Consider the following 17,663-nt stretch of genomic DNA (forward strand, 5'->3'; position numbering starts at 1 on the left):
TTATCCAGACAGAAAGATAAATCAAAGAGTTCTGGAGAGGAAGAAGAATGAGCTGGTTTCCACTAGCAATGGAATAATTAGGGAAACAGGTTCCAAATGCGAACAGGAATCTCAGAGGGGAGGAAGATAATGGCTGTGAGTCTGTGTCCCACTTTGAGCCCGGCTTATAGATCTGCATTTAGGAACCTTTCAATTTCCTTGGGGTCTGTCTTGTGCTTATAGGCACCCTCCAGAGACGGCTGTACGATTCCCAGAGACGCAGCTCGGACTGCGCTCAAGAGACTGCAACTCCATTCCCTAGAGGCGGCTACACTCTGTGGGTGTCTTAATGCACTTGAGAGGCCGGGACTCAGTTGAGGGGTGGAGGACTAGGCTGGAGCGTAATTTCTACTGTGCTGAAGAGAGACAGTGGTTTGCTCCCCCAACCCAGGAGCCGACTTCTAAATCTCCCTGCACTTGAAAGACTGCAGCTTGATTCCGCCTGGCTTAGCACAGAGATCCCAGGGCCTTTCAGTGACTACGGCATAATTCTCCGAGATTTGCATGTAGAGCCTACTGCCTTGAAGAGACTGTGCTTTGATTCCCATGTGCTGATTGGAAGATGTTCCTGCACGTCAGAAAGGAAAGCTCTAGTGAGTAGTTATCCTTCTTAGGGAGCTGTCCAATAGAGATTGGCTAATATACATTTGTATGTATCTATTAGTTGGCAGAATGCAGATGAGTGGTAACCGTGACTACTAGAGTGGGTGTATCTGGACCCCAGTCACGTGTCAGGGTATTAGCCTTGACCCAGGTCAGGTCACTGAGTCCAGGAAATAAAGTTCATCTTACCGGCTCTCCTGAGTTTCATACCCTTATTATAAGGAGGGGCTCAAAGGTGCATGACAAATGCACTGATCACATGGATATCAGCCCCATATCTGCAGGGTGGGAAAGTATATTGTATTTGTGTATGTGCAGGGCAATTTAACAGCTGATTTAATTACTTTTGAAGTAAGCAACACTTGGTTTTAAATAGCACAACTTGCCTTATCTCTTTGAAATGCTGTGATGTTTTGCTTCGCTCAGTCCTACTTTGCATCATCAGATTTGAGTTGGTGGATGCATGTGACACAGGCACAAAGATTAATCAACTCTCGGTAGTTGCTTCGGGCTTGGCTTTCAGTGGAGCCAAGCACTCACAGCTCTCATTAACTTCAACTGGCATTTTGGGTGTGCAACACTTCTGAGTAACACTATATTGTATCCTCAGGGTTACGTACAGCCAGATGAAGGTCTTCTCATGATGTCATGATTCTGCCTATGCTCCACTGGTTGAGTGTGTTGTCACTCAATATCTTTTAGAAGGTGGAGTTCTTTGCAAAGCTTTGGGAGACTCCATCTTGATCCTGTAGTTAAATTAGCCTCTGCTAATAAGCACAATTGTCCTTTTCTTATTCACTACCAGACTCCAACTGGAATGACCTATATATGCAATGCAGCATTCTTATTTGTCTTATTTAATGCACTTTAATTTTTTAAAATAATTTGCTTTGCCTTGCAATAAGAGGTTTTATTGGAATATTCTTATGGATATGCTCTGCAGAATTTGATTAAAAAAATAATTTTGATTGATAATATTGATGTTTATTTTTATGCATTTTTAAAAATTGTATCCATTTAAAATTTTTACCATTGAGCAAAATTAAGAGTTTAAGCATTTTTTCAATTTTTATCTATTTAAATTTTCACAGTTGCAGGAAACTCTGGGGGATGGGGACCAGACAATTATTGAATGACAGTAGACATTGAGCTTCAAAAAGTGAAAGGTTTAGGACCATTAAAATACAAATTGTCACCATCATAAAAAAGTAAATAGCCTTAAATCAAACTTCAATAACTTCTCAAGCTGCATTTTTCTTACTTTGCCTGTCTATAAATTTGGATTATTATTCCTGGAAATAATTTTTTGTCAGTCTGTTCATGTACGGTGAAATCAATGTTTATCTGCTTTTACCAATAAAAATCTATTCCTTCCTAGCCTACTTATGTAACACTGGAGTGTTCCTTTAAACTGTGCTTCAGTTAGCAGAGGGTAAGGGAATATAAGCGGATCCTACTCCATTTGACTGACTTTGTTCCTGCATAGGAAAGGTCATTTAGATCCTATAGCATGCAAGGGATTGTATTTCCACTAATGGGGATCTGGGGACAAATTAAGTTAGAGAAGAAGGAGGGTCTTTGTGATTCAAGGCACTGGGCTGGGGTTCAGGAGATCTGGGTTCTATGGCCTCTGCCTCAGATTGTGCAACGTTGGGAGAGTCACTTGATCTCTTTGTCCTTCAGTTCCCTGTGTGTAACGTGGGGCATGTGATACTGATCTGCCTCACCGGGGTGTGGTGAGAACATATTCACTGCTGTTTGTAAAGCACTCAGTTACTTTTGGTGATGGGGGCACAGAAGTAGATAGATGCAGAAAGCAGAAGTGTTTGTGTCCATTAATCCTGCATTTACTTTGGGGAAAATAAGGAACGTATGCCTGGAAAAATCCATATACCTGCGAATACTGGACATTTTTGTTAAACTTTAGAGTCTCATGCTTGGCTGCCACTTCTCCATATCCTTCTTCCTCTCCTGCCCGCTACCTTCCCCAGCTACCACCTGTTTCATGTATATTTTTCCCTGATGAGACTGGACAATTTCAGAGCCAATGAGCAAGTCCTTTTGCAGGCTAGCACTTTTCTCATTCCATAGAAGGGATTCTTCAGGAGCCTGTATGTCATCTCTCCCATACGCTCTTAGTTATTCCCTGTGACTATCACCCCTGGTTTGTTTATGCAATTTTATCCATCACCTCCCGCACACGCATGCTTTTCCTTCTCCTGCATGGCTTTCCTCCCAGCCTGTGTCAATCTGACCTCATCTGGAATAGCCTGACTTTGTACCAGTTTAGTAGGTGCATACTATGGAATTAATATTATGTCTCTGCATGGCTCCGGAAGCCATGTCCCATAGGAATCCTGAAAAACATACACACAGAGAGAGCTTTTGAAATGTTCCCCATCTATGGCCTATGGATGTAACAAAATAGATTTTGATCTAATGCATTGATTTCTGCAATTCACTATAGTAATCTATCCCCAATAGCAACCTCCCATATAGTGGGTGCTAGCATAATTATTAATATTGATAGAAAGCATGTCACATGGCTCCATTGTCTGTAATGAAGAACTTCATTGGGGTTTTCCCACACACACACTATCTTTGGCATTTTGTTCTTTCTTATTATATTGTCTATTCAACAGTATGTCTCAGGAAAAGGTCAACATTTGGAGACCTCTTTCATCCAGAAGACCCAGATAGATAGACAGATCTATAGCAATACCGGATATGTTATGCCATATTCCTTACCCGTGTTCCTTGTGTGGAAATTCTCTACATTCTCTGCCTACGCTTTTTAAATTGGGTGGGCCAAATTCACCTTTGGTATTTAACTGCTCTAAAATCAATGATTTTATTTCAGGAATTAACTTCACCCCTTGTCTTAGACTAGGATCTCATGTCTTCCTCCCTCCCCCTGAATTAAAGGGGAACTGGGGATATGTCCATGTGCTCTCATTGTGGTGAACCAGCGTAAACAGCCATAGAAGCTCTCCAGCGGTGAAACATCCCAAAACACTCTTGGACGGCTACTTGAGTGAATTCTCTTGTTTCTTTTTAACATCCATGGCTGTGTATCCCTTTCCCGTCCTCCATTTTATTTAACTGGTATTGTTACCCCACAATATTTTGTTTAATTGGTGATTGCCACCTGTCCACTGGACTCATGGAAGTATGATGTTGAATCTTGGGAGTCATCGTGGTCACTATAGCCCTGGACAGATAGCCAGAGACCTGGGGCCAGCTGAGGATCTACCCTGGGGTTTTATTCTCAGCTCTGCCACTGACTGTGTTGCCTGTGGCAAGTCACTTACCTGCTCTGTGCCTCAGTTTCCCCAGCTATATATTGAGATGATTCTTCTCTCCCTTTGTAAATCACTTGGAGATCCAGAGATGAAAAGTGATACAGAGCTCTCATCTATATTATTATCCTTAACGTTGTCCTGATTAAAGAACCCCACAAGCAATTAAAATTAAATCAATACCTAAGATAAAAAGATTTGTGCCTCTGGAGGAGTTATCTCTGAGAGTGTAACTTCCCACATGAACGCCTGACCCTTTTGGGTGGCTGGTGGCAGGTTATGAAACACATTTTCCTAACTATATGGGAATGATTTGGCTTTTCAGCTTGGGACTTGTGCCCAGCCCTTGTGGGAGCTTATTCCCTGCCAGTCTCTGCTCCCTGGCCCCAATGCTTGGTCTCATCAAACAAGGATATTAATAGAGTTGATCTAAAAATGATGAATTTTTTTGTGCAAATTGTAAGGAAAATATTGACACTTCAATGACATTTTTTGTCAAAATTTGGAAAAATTCAACCAACTTCAGAGCTGGTCTAAAAATGGGATGAATATTTTTGTGAAAATTTTTGCTAAAAAATTAAAAATTCATCGTTTTTAATCAAAATTTGACCTATTTATTAATCTGGACGTTTTTGACTCATTCTAGATAGTAACTCCCCGTTTTTAAATTCAAGTCTATTTGGTGTTTGCTTTTTGGGCTACCAGACATAGAATTTACTAGCCAGGTTCACAATTCCTTCTGCCAAATAATCGTTGGGATCTTTCTCCAAGGCTTATCTCTATGCACTTGTGACTTTTACTGACGTGACGTGCCCTGCACACCTAACGTCTAATAACAGTAATGAATAATCTCAGTGTCTGTTTGACGAATCGGACACAGTAGCATTCCAGCCGGGGAGATCGTCAGTAAAAGTCCCCTTCGGTAAAAGTTATTTTAACTGGAGGGGCAACAGGCGAGAGACAAGAGGCGGGGGTGTACAGCCTCAGCTGGTATAAACGGAGCGATGACCATTTATGCCAACGGAGGATCTGCCCCCGAGATGGGACGGGCAAGGTGAGCACAATGAATCAAATCCATTCCGGTGGGGGTGAGGAGGGAAAAATATGCGTGAGCAATGAGGTCATCTCCATACTTCGCCCCAAGAATGAATTTAGCCCAGTGCCTTTTACAGAATAGAGGGGGATTCACCCCCCTTCCCCTGATCCCAGCCAAGCCTGGCTGTTTCTGTGCAGCGGGCTGAGAGGAAGCAGATACATTGGTTAGAAAAGTACCTGTGTCCAATCATCTATGAAATCTCTCAAAACATTCGTAAATTCCTCCATGAGAAATAATTATTGATATTTTCGTTTGCTGATACCCGACAGTAAATCAGCCCCAGGGATGAAAAACTCACTCGCCGTTATTGTTCGGTTTTTTGTTCATTTCACTTATTGTTTTTTCGTTTAAAAAGTCGCTATTAACAGAGTCCTGATCTCGGTCTCTCTCATCTGTTGTAAAGGACGTTTCCCGGCACGGTTTAATATCGCTGGCATCGGAATGGACACGGGTGTGTGCAGGGCTCTTGCCATCTGACATGCATTCAGTCATTAGTTAGTGACTTTTACTCCTAAAATATGCTGTTTCAACTCCCCCAGCCCCCGGTAAGGAAGGCGGTCGGCCATCAGGAAGAATGGGAGCTGTAGCAAATGGCAAACATTGCAATCTTTAAGGTGGAGCGTTGTATTTCTTAGGACATCTTCCTTATGCATTAAGACGGGGTTTTCAGCGTGCTATCGAAAGCCACTGGGCTGGCTCTTTTCTGCCTCGGGTTTCATGGGGAAAAGGGAAGGGGGTCCGCTCTGAGGAGGTTCAGTGGGCGGCAAAAAAGCCAAATGCTGGAACTCTCTCCTTTCTAATCACCCAAATGTGGGGCATTCCAGCTTCCTAATCTAGCCAGCCAGCATCTCTTCCTAATGCCGAGAGAAAGGGGATTGGAAACACCGAATAACCACAGCCCTGCCTGTAGCCGCAGTGTAGCGAGAACCGGCCTCCGAATCCAACAAGCAACAAGACTCCTACCAGTGTCCCCCAGGGTAGGGGGATGTTTGGCTGGGCAAATACTGAAATTAACTAGATGAAATTAGTCAATCATCCAGCTCACGTTGATATGATGGACTGAGGCCAGAAACACTTGCCTGAGGTTTTGATATATATAAAGTGAAAAGGGCTATTTTAAAAAACCTGTTTGTTTACCGCTATGTGACCTTTCTGCCCTGCGTGTCATAATAATGCATCCGTGATTCGAATTGTTTTTAAGAGGAAAAGCTTCGTAATGAACAGAGACGAGAAGAATAACTTCCTCATGTGAGATCTGAATTTTTCCAGCTAAATAAGTCCTGGAACCAGCCATTTCAAGGTGTGTGCGGCTTGTGAACATGTAGCAGGCACGCACTGAAGACGAATCGCAATGCTCAGTGAGAAATATAGACCCCAGAGTTGTTCAGCAGGCCTGGGCAAGGTGAAGCAACGCTGTATGTCAGCGTGGGGAGAGGGGGAAATAAAACACCGGCAACTATTTGGATAAAGGGGAAATCTTAGAACAGCTGCTGAGGGAGACAGAACCAAGCAACGACTAAAGCGAGCGAGAAGCTCCAGCAGACACTAGCGCTGCAGAACGAGGAAGGCCGCGTGGAAATGGGAGCAAACCCCAACTGGAAGGAACGGTGGGCGGGTGGGTTTGTTTAATCCCGTCAGCGGCAGTCGAGGCATGTCGATTTCTGCAGATTTTGTTACAGGGGAGCAGCAGGTTATGCAGGGTCCGGTGGCTGGGTGGCTAAGGAGTAGCTGGATGGAGCCGCAGGGTGAGGGGAGGAGGGAAATGGAGCAGCAGCGATGCTGAGGAACGAGGGATAATAAACGGGCCTGTGACTGACACAGGGATTTCTAGCGTGCCCCGGTGTAACAAGCGTGGGGCGCCGCTCTTTCACCGGGGTAACCTCCCTTTTCAAGGGACGCCAGGGCCAAACGGAAGGGCTGCGCAAAGCCAGCAAGACAAGCAGCTCTAAGCCACCAGCTGCCGCCGCTGCCTTTATAGCCCTCGAAGGGCAGGGGCGGGGCTAAATGCCAGGTAACCACGCCCATAAGGCACAGGCCGCGCCCACTTCGCCTGGTGGCCCCGCCCCTCGAATCTTTACCTGGGCTCTGTCCTTTGGGTGTCCCCGCCCCAGCTTCTGACATGATGTAAGGGGATTGGCTGGAGGGGGCGGGGCCTCCCTGCGGAAAGTGACGTCACGCTCACTCCCTGCAGTGTGAATGAATCAAACCTGCCTTCTGGGGACCAGCATTCCAGCGAAAAGAGCTGCTGCAGCATCACTTTAACCCAGGATACACTAACCCAGGATAGCAGGATCAAAAGGGATTTGAAACAGACCAGGGCTAAAGCAGGGCCACCTCAATCCTCCGGCACGTGCAGAAGGATCAGCCCTAATTGTACTTTAAACTTCATGTTTTATTTTATTTTTATAGAGAGAGAAAATAGAGCCGTTTATTTTTTATTTTCTATTTAAATAAAATGATGCAAAGCTCAGCACTCACTACAGAAGGTTCTGTCAAGGGGCTTCCAGAGATTCTTGGTGTACCAATGCAACGTAAGGATTTTTTCCCTCATTGATTTAATAATAAAGAAAACTGGCAATGATAGAAGCCTAAATGGTGCAGGGAGGGTGGCTAACTGCACTGTGAGATGTGGAGGGGGGGGGAGTATTTGAGAAATGTAAGACGGGTGGGTATTTCCATGTGAGGCAAATTTCTGCGAAGGGGCTGGATGAGGTTGGTTGCCTTCTTTTTAAAATACTAATAATATAGAGAGAAAAATAATAATACGCAACAGGGAAGGAAGTACCCGGAGAGCTTAGTGGAGTAGATATGCAGGATGATTGTGCTGATTGGGGAAGAGGAATAGGCAGCTAATGGGAAGTAAACAATCTTCCTAGATGAGAGCAAAATACTGGTCCCGCAGCCACATCAACTTTAAACCGCCTTGCAAGAAGTTGGGAGACCCTCTGAGCGCTGCATTCTAAGGGGGGAAATCTCCGGAAAGTGCACCCATCTCGCCCATTTGCTGCTAGGAGTGGGGAGACCCCAATGCAAATCACCGCCGGGGAGTTTATTTGCAATCTGCTCTTCGGAAACACAGGTGGGGAGCTGGGGGAGCAGAGCCGCTGAGCTGCCTGGGGGAGATCCCAGGCCGTTGTTTTGTCAAATTGGAATTGAGGGTAGTGTAGCTCAGGCGAAGCTGTGAACTCTGATCCAGGAATAGAGAGATGTTATATGCATAGGAGAGTCTAGTTGTGAACCCTAGCTCAGGAATATAGATATACTGTAAGCATATGTATGTATCTACACGTGTGTATATAATATAGCTATGCGTGTGCGTATGTATTATAATGTGTGTATGTACGTGTATATGTGTTTGTGTGTGTATATCTATATCTATATCCACACGCTGGTATATATGTTGTTTGCGCATATATATATGGGGATATATATACGCACACTGATATATACGGCATGTGTTGATATATATACATACACACATAATATAGACACATTCATACTCCATAATATTCGTTGCTTGTCTTATGACCCCCTATTTCTTGCTCTGTTCCCAATGCTGAGCACGCGGATCGGCCCCTCCTGTAGGCGATAGATGCTCTGGCCAAGGGCTGGCTCCCTGCGCCGGTCTGAATGCGGCGTCTCTCCCCCGCACTCGCGGCCCGTGTGCTCTGGTTAGACGGAGAACGGCCCTGGGGCATTGCCCCTCGGGTGGTCGGGGCAGCAGAGATGTCGCGTGCGGCTTTGCTCGGCGGGGCTTTGCTTGGTTTCTGGGGCTTTCCGCTGACATGTGAAATCAGCCGGACGCTCGGAAAAAACATGACATGTAACTGGCAGGGGAAACAGATCAAGAGTTTTCTGCAAATGCTGCCACAGGTCTCTGGCTAACCGGGGCGCCGGCATGCGGATGTGTCGGTGTGTGCGTTGTTACACATAACACCGTGTTGCTTGGCGTTGTACGGAGACTGCCCGCCTCGCGCGTTGAAGGGTTTCGCTTGGAGATCCTTTTGCTAACTCACTCCAGGCCCGGTCGCGTTTGCAGCCGGGAAGGAGGTCACACTGATGGGGGGTACTTTACACATCCCCTGCCGTCCTGCCCCCCAGATTAGTTCCTCTCGGGCGAGATCTCTCTGGAAAGTGATGGAGCGGGCTGGCGTGTGGGGACAAGTTATAGGAAAAGTTAGGGGCCGTTCACACCTTGCTTGACTCGCAAGTCTTTGCTACCGTCTGAAACCCAGCAGAAAGGAAGTGCGGTTACTTTCTTGCGATAGCAGGGCACAAAAAGGGGTGGCAAGAAATGTCCAGGTATGATCTTGGTCGACGGAATAAGAAGAACGGGTTTCAGCTTCTGGACTGTTCCTTTGTTTGTATTTGATTGTTTGGAGCCTTCTAGATTTATCTGTCTACCTGTGGTGCCCTCTCCCCGGCTAGAAAACTGGGGGTTGCTTTACAGGCTTCCGGGAGCCATTACGACCTCATTTTATTCTCCTTTATGATCCAGAGGGGGAAATTTCCTCCTCTTGCTACTGAGTTTTAAAATCCGCCTCCAACCCAATCTCCCGAATTGAGAGAGAGAGAGAGAATTAACTGGACCCGGCCATTTATCCGGAGACAGATCTGTCTGTCAGAAATAGGGTCCAATTTATAGCTCGGGTCAGAGAATCTGCATTTATAATGAAGAGTCAGTTGGTTTAGATCAAATACGGCTAGGTTGTATGTCAAAAATCCTTAAAATCCCATTCTATCTATCTGTCCAAATATTGATATCTAGATCTAGACCGCTATTTAATGATGTATTGATACAGATCTTTCTCGTATACATATATAAATATACAAACCGTTATTTCGGTATATACACACAATTATCTATATATGTATAGAGAGATCTGTATCCGTACATAATTAAATACCTGTCTAGCTATATACCATTATATATAGACGTATACAAATTATCTCCATTTCTTCGCATACACAATCTCTGTGCTGTATGTAGATAGATACTATATATACATAGATACAAATGTACGTGTATCTACATATATTGATCTATTTATATTTTTTCTACAAATCTCTGGCTGTAAAAGTATCTGTGTATTTAGAGACAGATCCTTCTTGTTGAATAGCTTATTCACGCGTCTAGTATATTCCATTGATCAATTCATTCTTTTTCAGTCACTTCCCGGCTCTTTGTATTTTGGTTGCTTACATTTCGATACCTAGGGGGTCACTGGCTGGCAGAGTTGAAATTCCTGACCCCGACAGGCAAAAGATGCTGTTTCCTTACCCTCCGCCTTCCCAGCGGTTGTGCTTGTGCATGGTGCTTTCTCCAGACTTGTAGATCGGGAAGGGCTCTGTGCCCGTCTCTGCTTGGACAGCGACCGGTTTTTAGGCAGTTCCTGGACCCTCCCCTTCTCATGCTCCCGCTGGGCACTGGGGCTCAGGTGAAAGACTGGGGGGCTGCAAAGGCTCTTGGGGTCATTTAGTCCAGATCCTGGTGGATTCTGGATTGGGCTGAATCTTGCTACTTTTCCTGCAGGAATCTCCTCCATTTAGTCTGGAGCGCTCCATCTCTTGGGTTTCCTGAGCAGTAGCCCCCGGATTCTCCCGATTTGCAACAATACTCTTCCCCCTCTCCCCCACCCCTAAAAAAAACAACCCTGGCTTTGGAAATGTGCCCAGAGCAGCCCTGCCATAGCGGCTGAATGGAGAGTCTGAGTCAAACATCTCCAGAGAGAGGGTACAGGAGCGATCAGGGTAGCCGCGTTTCACCTCCGGCTCTTTTTATCTCCTTCTCTCATCCTTTCTTCTGTTTGGGGAGGGGGGGTGTTTGTATTTTGTTTGATTAAATACTTGCAAAAGCCGCGCAGAAAGCCCCCTGTGCGGGGATGAAAGATCTTTGCTTTTCAGTGACCCCTGGTTCAGAGCCCTCTCCGTACCAATGAGGAGGCATGAGAAGGGGGTTGTCAATTTCACTAGCCCCCTTCCTTTGTGGTTGCTGTGGACTGTTCACCTCCCACCTTTGCTGTTCTAGGTATCAGCCACAGGGGGGTTGTTTTTAATTGCTCTGGGTTAGCAATATTTTTTTCTACCAGTAAGAAACTGAGTCCGAGTCCGACACCGCTCTCCTCTTTCGTTCTCTGCAGTGTGCACCCCCTGCATTCTGTTTATCCCAGACAACGAAATACTGATTGTTCTAGGCAATGGTCGCCGTTAACAATTGTTTTAAATTCGACTAAACAAGTAACCGATAACGAATAGGGCGTGAGGAATGTCTTCCCCCACCCCTTACAATATCGCTCCCAGCAGGCGTGAGAGAAGGTCTAACAATTCCCTTCGATTCGGATTCGAGGAACCACCTGGCTTGAGAAGGAATGTCACTTCTCAGATCGAAAAGGGCTGTAGGAGACACTGGGGATGAGAACAGCGGAGGCCTCCGTGTGGGGTCTGATTTCCCCTTCATACTGGGCGTCCTTGACCCCCTGCGTCCCAGGCAAGAGGGAAAATCACCCTGTACTATTTATGCCCACTTTGACCTGGCCTATGGCCAAATCCCAGGGCTCCCCACCCCTGGGCGATGTCCCCTTTCCTAGCCGGGAGCCAGTTTTAGCATCTTTGTAATGAAACTCCGTCCCCTTTCTAGCTACCTGGGACCCTTTTACACTAATCCGGCGGGGGAAGAAGTAGCTCAGGGATGTCTGGAAACGCTGTTTACAGGGCGTGTATGCCGACAACAAATTCTATATCCATCGATTAATTTTGCCCAATACACGATGCATCGACAGACAAGTAGAGGAATATAGACACACAATCTATCCACGCATCTCTAATTCAAATAGACTATCTCCATGGATCCAGGTGTAAAAACAATTACATTTATATATGTGTGAGGAGATAAATACGTTCTATCCATAGACAATTCGAATTAGATCTCTCTATAGAGAACTAGTTTATCTAGCGATCTGTATGTGGGGAGATAGAGATTGTGTATCGGTTTATGCAAAACAAATTCTACGTCAAGAAGAAATCAACACAGGTGAAATGTGTAATTTGCAAGATGCGCTGTGGAGGAAATCTTGTTATGCGTGTCCGTTTCTAGCCTTGTATTTGTGGATTAGTGTTGAAAAGGCTAAACCGATTGGGTTGGTTCGTAAAGTCTCATTTACTGCCTGTAAAAATGACCTGCCCTGGTCAGAACTTCATCCCAAACCGAATTGGGCAATGTACAGCCCGTCTCTGGGTTTAGCTCGCCTGAGGGTGAATCGTCTCTGGGCTGGGGCAGGGTTGTTGGAGGGGGTGCAGGACTTCGGAAATGTTCCCGTGCATTTTGGGAAGAGGCAATTTCCACCCGCCTACCCCCTGTGTCGCCTTTTGTTAATTTCGCGATTATCCCGCACATTCCCGCCGGTTCAAACCTTTCCCCCCTTCCTAGCAAGTCGTTGGCCCGGTAGGTTATCAGCTTCAAAAGCCCCTCTCCAAGTTGGAAGAAATAAATGAAACCTATAGGATTTGTGGAGGGGGGGGGGGAATTATTCCGATCCGGGAATCTCTCGCCTGTTTTGTATTTTTTCTCTCTCCTCATAGCCCATATTCCTACAGATGTATCTGGTATGAATTAGCTCCCTGGACTAGTGCAGGATTAAGCCGGGAAGGTGATGGGGAAAGACAAACGCCGACGCGCTTTTCTGGGGTTGTGTGTAGTTTTGCCCTGGTAATTTCCTTTCTCGCCCTCCGAACTCCTACAGTCCCGGCTCTTTCGGGCTGAGAAAAGAAACCTAGTTTTATTTCCTCACAAATTGCAGGAATTGCCACCACCTCCGCAGACGCGGGGATTTCCCCCCTCATGTGTGTGCTGCATCACTTTCTCAGCACGGTTCCGGATCGCTCCCGGCGTTCATCGAATTATATGTTAGTTAAAGACGAAATATATCCACGGCGTCAAACCGAACCCACCTGCAGCAGAGCCACACGGGCCCAGCCTTTGTTCAGCTGCCCAGCGCCAGTGCTTTGCGCCAGCGTTTTTCTATTCGAGTCCATCGCTCAGGGCTCGATCCCGTGCGCCCTGCTTCCCCGCTAATTTCACAGGGAGTTTGAAGGACTCAGTGGATCAAGGTCTCGGATGGGGAAGGTCTATCCAGGATTGCTCGCGGGACACAACTGTGTTGTTGTCGCACACTTTGGTGCCGATTCTGTTATGCACCGCGCCTTCTGGTGTTCGCGGGGGCGACGCGAACTCGCTACGGCGCGTTCATGGTGCAAGTATTTTGTAGTAGCAGGGGCTATTCTACTCCTATGTGACTTCCCCTGGAGCAGGATCGGCCCGGGACTTGTCACCTGCCCTTGTGTAGCACAGCCGCTGCAGCCGCTCTGCTTGGTTTAGGTTCCATTGAAATGTCGCTTTTGCAGCAGGGCGAGTAAACACAACCCGGGAGGCTGATCCTGAGAGAGCAGAAACTCCACAGTGCAGAAGCGAAACCTTGTGTGCGCTACCTAAGGGCTGGGATCAGACTCCCCAGTCCTGTCCACCTCACACAGGAAAGCTGCCCCTCCATTTTTCTTGCTGTCTTCCCTGCCTTGTTGGTCAGGGAAGGCTCACGCGCCCGTAAAAGGGATGCCAGGCCAAGGGGCTGAGAATTCACTTCCCAGCATCAGGCCATGAGGAGAAAGCCCGGGAGTGCCTAAGGGGGGGAAAGCAGCGGATCTCTGCAGTGTTCCGGGTACCTCACTGCAGCAGCAAACCCCAGAATCCGGAGCCCTCTGAGTGAAATATTTGTGGAAAGAGTGACTCATTGAACGGAATGTCAGGTCAGGCATTTTACTGATTTCGATTAGCGGGTATTAAATAATGTTATCCCTCCGCCTTCTCTCCTGCAAACAAGCTTCAACAAAACCTAGGGGTAAGAGAAAAGTATCTATCTATCTGGATATTAGCTCCAACCCAGCGAATTAATCATTCCCCTCCCTGTCTGCTACCCAAACATTGCAGCGCTGAGAATCAGAAACTGAAATGGGACTAGATACTGAAGGGAAAGTGTCTTCACTGGGTTCCATTGTCCCAATTGAATGAAATGGTACAAGCCAGCAGAAATAGTGAAAAGTCAGTGGGGTTTTGAGAACTCTTTCAATCGGTTTTTCCAGGAGGAAAAAAGTAGCTTCCGTGTGTTTGTTCTGTACAGAAGTTGGTTCATAACCTATTACATTTCAAGTGGCGACCCGTGCCCCTCTGAGGTTGCGATCCGAACCTGAGCAAAGCTGAAGCGTTCAGTGAAGTCTGACAACTTCTCCCTGTCGCACCTGGTTATACCAAGTGTAATGCCAGCGCTGTGTGGTAAATTACCCACTGTGACTGTCCTGAGAGCCCTTGGTCTCAATGCACAACGGGATGGGCTAAAAGGGGTGTCAGCCTTCACTCTGGATTGCCTGGCTGTTGCCAGTCTGTCTCATTTACCTTTTTGTTTGACAGTAGATTTTTGTTTGTTTGTTTCGTTTTAACACTAGAGATGAGGCTGATTTTCCCGGCGTGGTGGCTACAAGGGGCTGAGTTACTGGTCAGATCCAGGGACTAGGGATCAGGAGACGTGAATATTCCTGACTTTGCCACTCACTCGATGGCATTGGGAAAGTCACATAAAGCCAGATGATGTCCCCTTCCTTCGGGCTGAATAGCACTTTAGCTCCATTTCAATGGTCTGCCCCAGTAGGAGGGGAGCAAAATATTGCCTTGGTAAAACGGAGCTAACACCTGCCCAGCTTTGGGAAGCCCGCTGGAATCCTCGTTGCTATTATAAATGCAAACCACTGTTGTATTTTTCTGCTCGTGCCCCCGCTGCAGTCCAGGCTGTGGGGTGGGTCCAGCTGCGCTAGGACTCAATGAATCTCTTTGCACGTGGGGAGGGTCCGGGCGGTTCTTGCCCCTGGATTGGAACAGAGCGGGTAGCAGGCGTGTCACCAGCGGGCTATGCCACCCGGGCCTCCCCAGGTGCTGCGGCAAAGGCAAGGCAAAACTAGGCAGTAGGAAGAGTGTGCTGGGTGACTCACGGCACTGGGAATAAACAGGAACCAGCAGGGTTTTGTATACGGTCATTTCAACATGAAACTGACGCATGCTTTAAAAACACGTTGTTGTGATACTGTGAGCTTGTGGCGTTCAATCCTCCAACCCCTCCTCACTCAAATAAATAATCCTCACTCTTGCGTGTAGGCCCATTAGCTTCAGTTGGACCTATTGATGTGGGGAAGAATTTGAAGCCTGAGACAGTAACAATTTTACCTGTGTTAAAATGCAGCTGTTTCCATTCTTGTGAAGTGATCAGGCTGTGAGTGAGTGGCTTGCACGATGCTATTCTTGAAAGGGGATTAAGGTGGCTGGTTATTGTATTTTTTTAAACTGCAAACGAAACCAAGTATGAACCAAGCAAGCCACCATTTTCTTCTACTCTCTGTAAACTAAAATAATAATCCTGCCCAAACTGATTTAAACCCAATGCTTTTTTAATTGCTTTCAGCCTGTGAACTTCGAGCCTGAGATGACATTTTTAGGGTTGAATTATGAACTTCTCAGTAATGGAAATACTGACACGAGCTTAACTAGAGTGGCACCAGTGATACTGCGATGATAAATGAATGACACCACTGGGCTATCGCCTGCCATCATTCCACACGCAGATCTCCAGGGGGAGCTTTGCAGTCAATGTGATGGCAGAACAGGGCCCATTCTAGCTGAGGAACCCACTGACATTGCCTCTGCTTAAACCAGATCTGAATTTGTCCCTGTGTCTTCCCCCCTCACACCAGTTTTTCATTCTATTTGTGTTTTAATCTTGGGGACAATCTCTTTGGGGTCTGATCCTGGGAAGTGCTGGGTGCCCTCAACTCCCATTGGCTCTCAGGAAAGGGACTCAGAACTTTGGAAGTTGGGATTTTTCAGATTGATCCAAACCCCATTGAAGTCAATGGAAAAAGTCCCAGTGACTTCAGTGGGGTCGGATCAGGCCCTTTACAAGGAATAATTGAATTTACTGGATATTGTTGCATGATGCAAAAATATATGAAGAAGGCAAATAATAAGTAAAAAATAATGTTTAGGTTGGTGCCAAGGGTATGGCCTGGGGTAATAGGATGACACTAACAAAGGGAAAATATAGGGTGAATGTCAAGAGAAAAATCCTACTTGTGAGATCTGTAAGGCTATGGAATAGCCTCCCCCAGGAGGTGCTAGAAGCCCCTTCATTTGAAACATAGGCTAAGCCACTGCAGGCCACAGTTCTGCACTGGTTCCCAGGGAATAGATGAGGTGGTCTATTAGGGCTTTTTTACCCCTGTTTTCTATTATTCTGTTTAAAAACTCAGCTTCCCCCAGATAACAAGTGAGTGAAAGTGAGCATGGTTTGGGCAGCATGCGATCGCAAATAGTTAAAGACAAAATACAATTCTCGGCTTTATTAGAATAAAACAAAATTTAGAATGAGAGAGAGGCCTTAAAAGCTGGAAGCATGGGATTCCTATTCCAGCAGTAGGAGTGCTGAGGGATGGCAGAGAGAAGTCAATGGAAAGAAGATTCACTGTTAATTGACAGATGTTGTTGTCTACCCCTGGCACTGAGGATACCTCTCTGGGGGAGGGAACTCCAGTTATTAAGAAGAGACAGGTATTAATAATGGGTGAGTCAACCATTAGAAACATAGATAGCTGGGTTTGCAATGACCGGGAGAACCTCATGGTGACTTGCCTGCCTAGTGCGAAGGTTGTGGATCTCTCGAGACATCTAAATAGACTTATGTGTAGTGCTGGGGAGGAGCTGGTGGTAGTGGTACATGTAGGTACCAATGACATAGGGAGGGATAGGAGAGGGGTCCTGGAGACCAAATTTAGGCTGCTAGGTAAGAGATTGAAGTTCAGGACTTCCATGGTAGCATTCTCTGAGATGCTCCCAGTTCCACGCACAGGGCCAGTTAGACAGGCAGAACTGCAGGGTCTCAATGTGTGGATGAGACAATGGTGTAGGGAGGAGGGGTTTAGATTTATTAGGCACTGGGGAAACTTTTGGGAAAGGAGGAACCTACACAGGAAGGATGGGCTCCACCTAAATCATTATGGAACCAGATTGCTGGCACTTAAAATTAAAAAGGTCATAGAGCAGTTTTTAAACTAAGGGTTGGGGGAAAGCCGACAGGTGCAGAGGAGCACATGGTTCAGACAGAGACATCCCTAAGGGGAGAATCTAGTAATGAAGATTGTCTATGTCCTACTAAAAAGAAGAAGATGGAATATGATAAAATACAGGTAGGATCTGATGAGAAACAGTCAAATGACGAAAAGTCTCATTCAATTACATCATGTAACGGGAGACAGCTAAAAAGTGACAAGCATTTAAAGTGCTTATATACCAATGCTAGAAGTCTAAATAATAAGATGGGTGAACTAGAGTGCCTTGTATTGAATGAGGATATTGATATAATGGGCATCACAGAAACTTGGTGGAATGAGGATTATCAATGGGACACAGTAATACCAGAGTACAAAATATATGGGTAGGACAGAACAGGTCATGCTGGTGGCGGAGTGGCACTATATGTGAAAGAAAGTGTAGAATCAAATGAAGTAAAAATCTTAAATGAAGCAAACTGTACCAT

The 17,663-nt window shown here is 46.1% G+C and overlaps 1 protein-coding gene across 1 annotated transcript in view; it reads left to right on the plus strand.

The window, feature by feature from the left end:
• Positions 1–7,492: 7,492 nt before the first annotated feature.
• Positions 7,493–17,663, plus strand: part of LHX4 (LIM homeobox 4) — a 65,677-nt gene continuing 55,506 nt past the window's right edge. The window contains exon 1 of the mRNA XM_054038103.1: positions 7,493–7,568. Coding sequence (XP_053894078.1) covers positions 7,493–7,568 — 76 coding nt within the window. The remainder of the gene's footprint in view (positions 7,569–17,663) is intronic.

This window comes from Malaclemys terrapin, chromosome 8 (assembly GCF_027887155.1).
Source record: "Malaclemys terrapin pileata isolate rMalTer1 chromosome 8, rMalTer1.hap1, whole genome shotgun sequence".
NCBI classification, from domain to species: domain Eukaryota; kingdom Metazoa; phylum Chordata; order Testudines; family Emydidae; genus Malaclemys; species Malaclemys terrapin.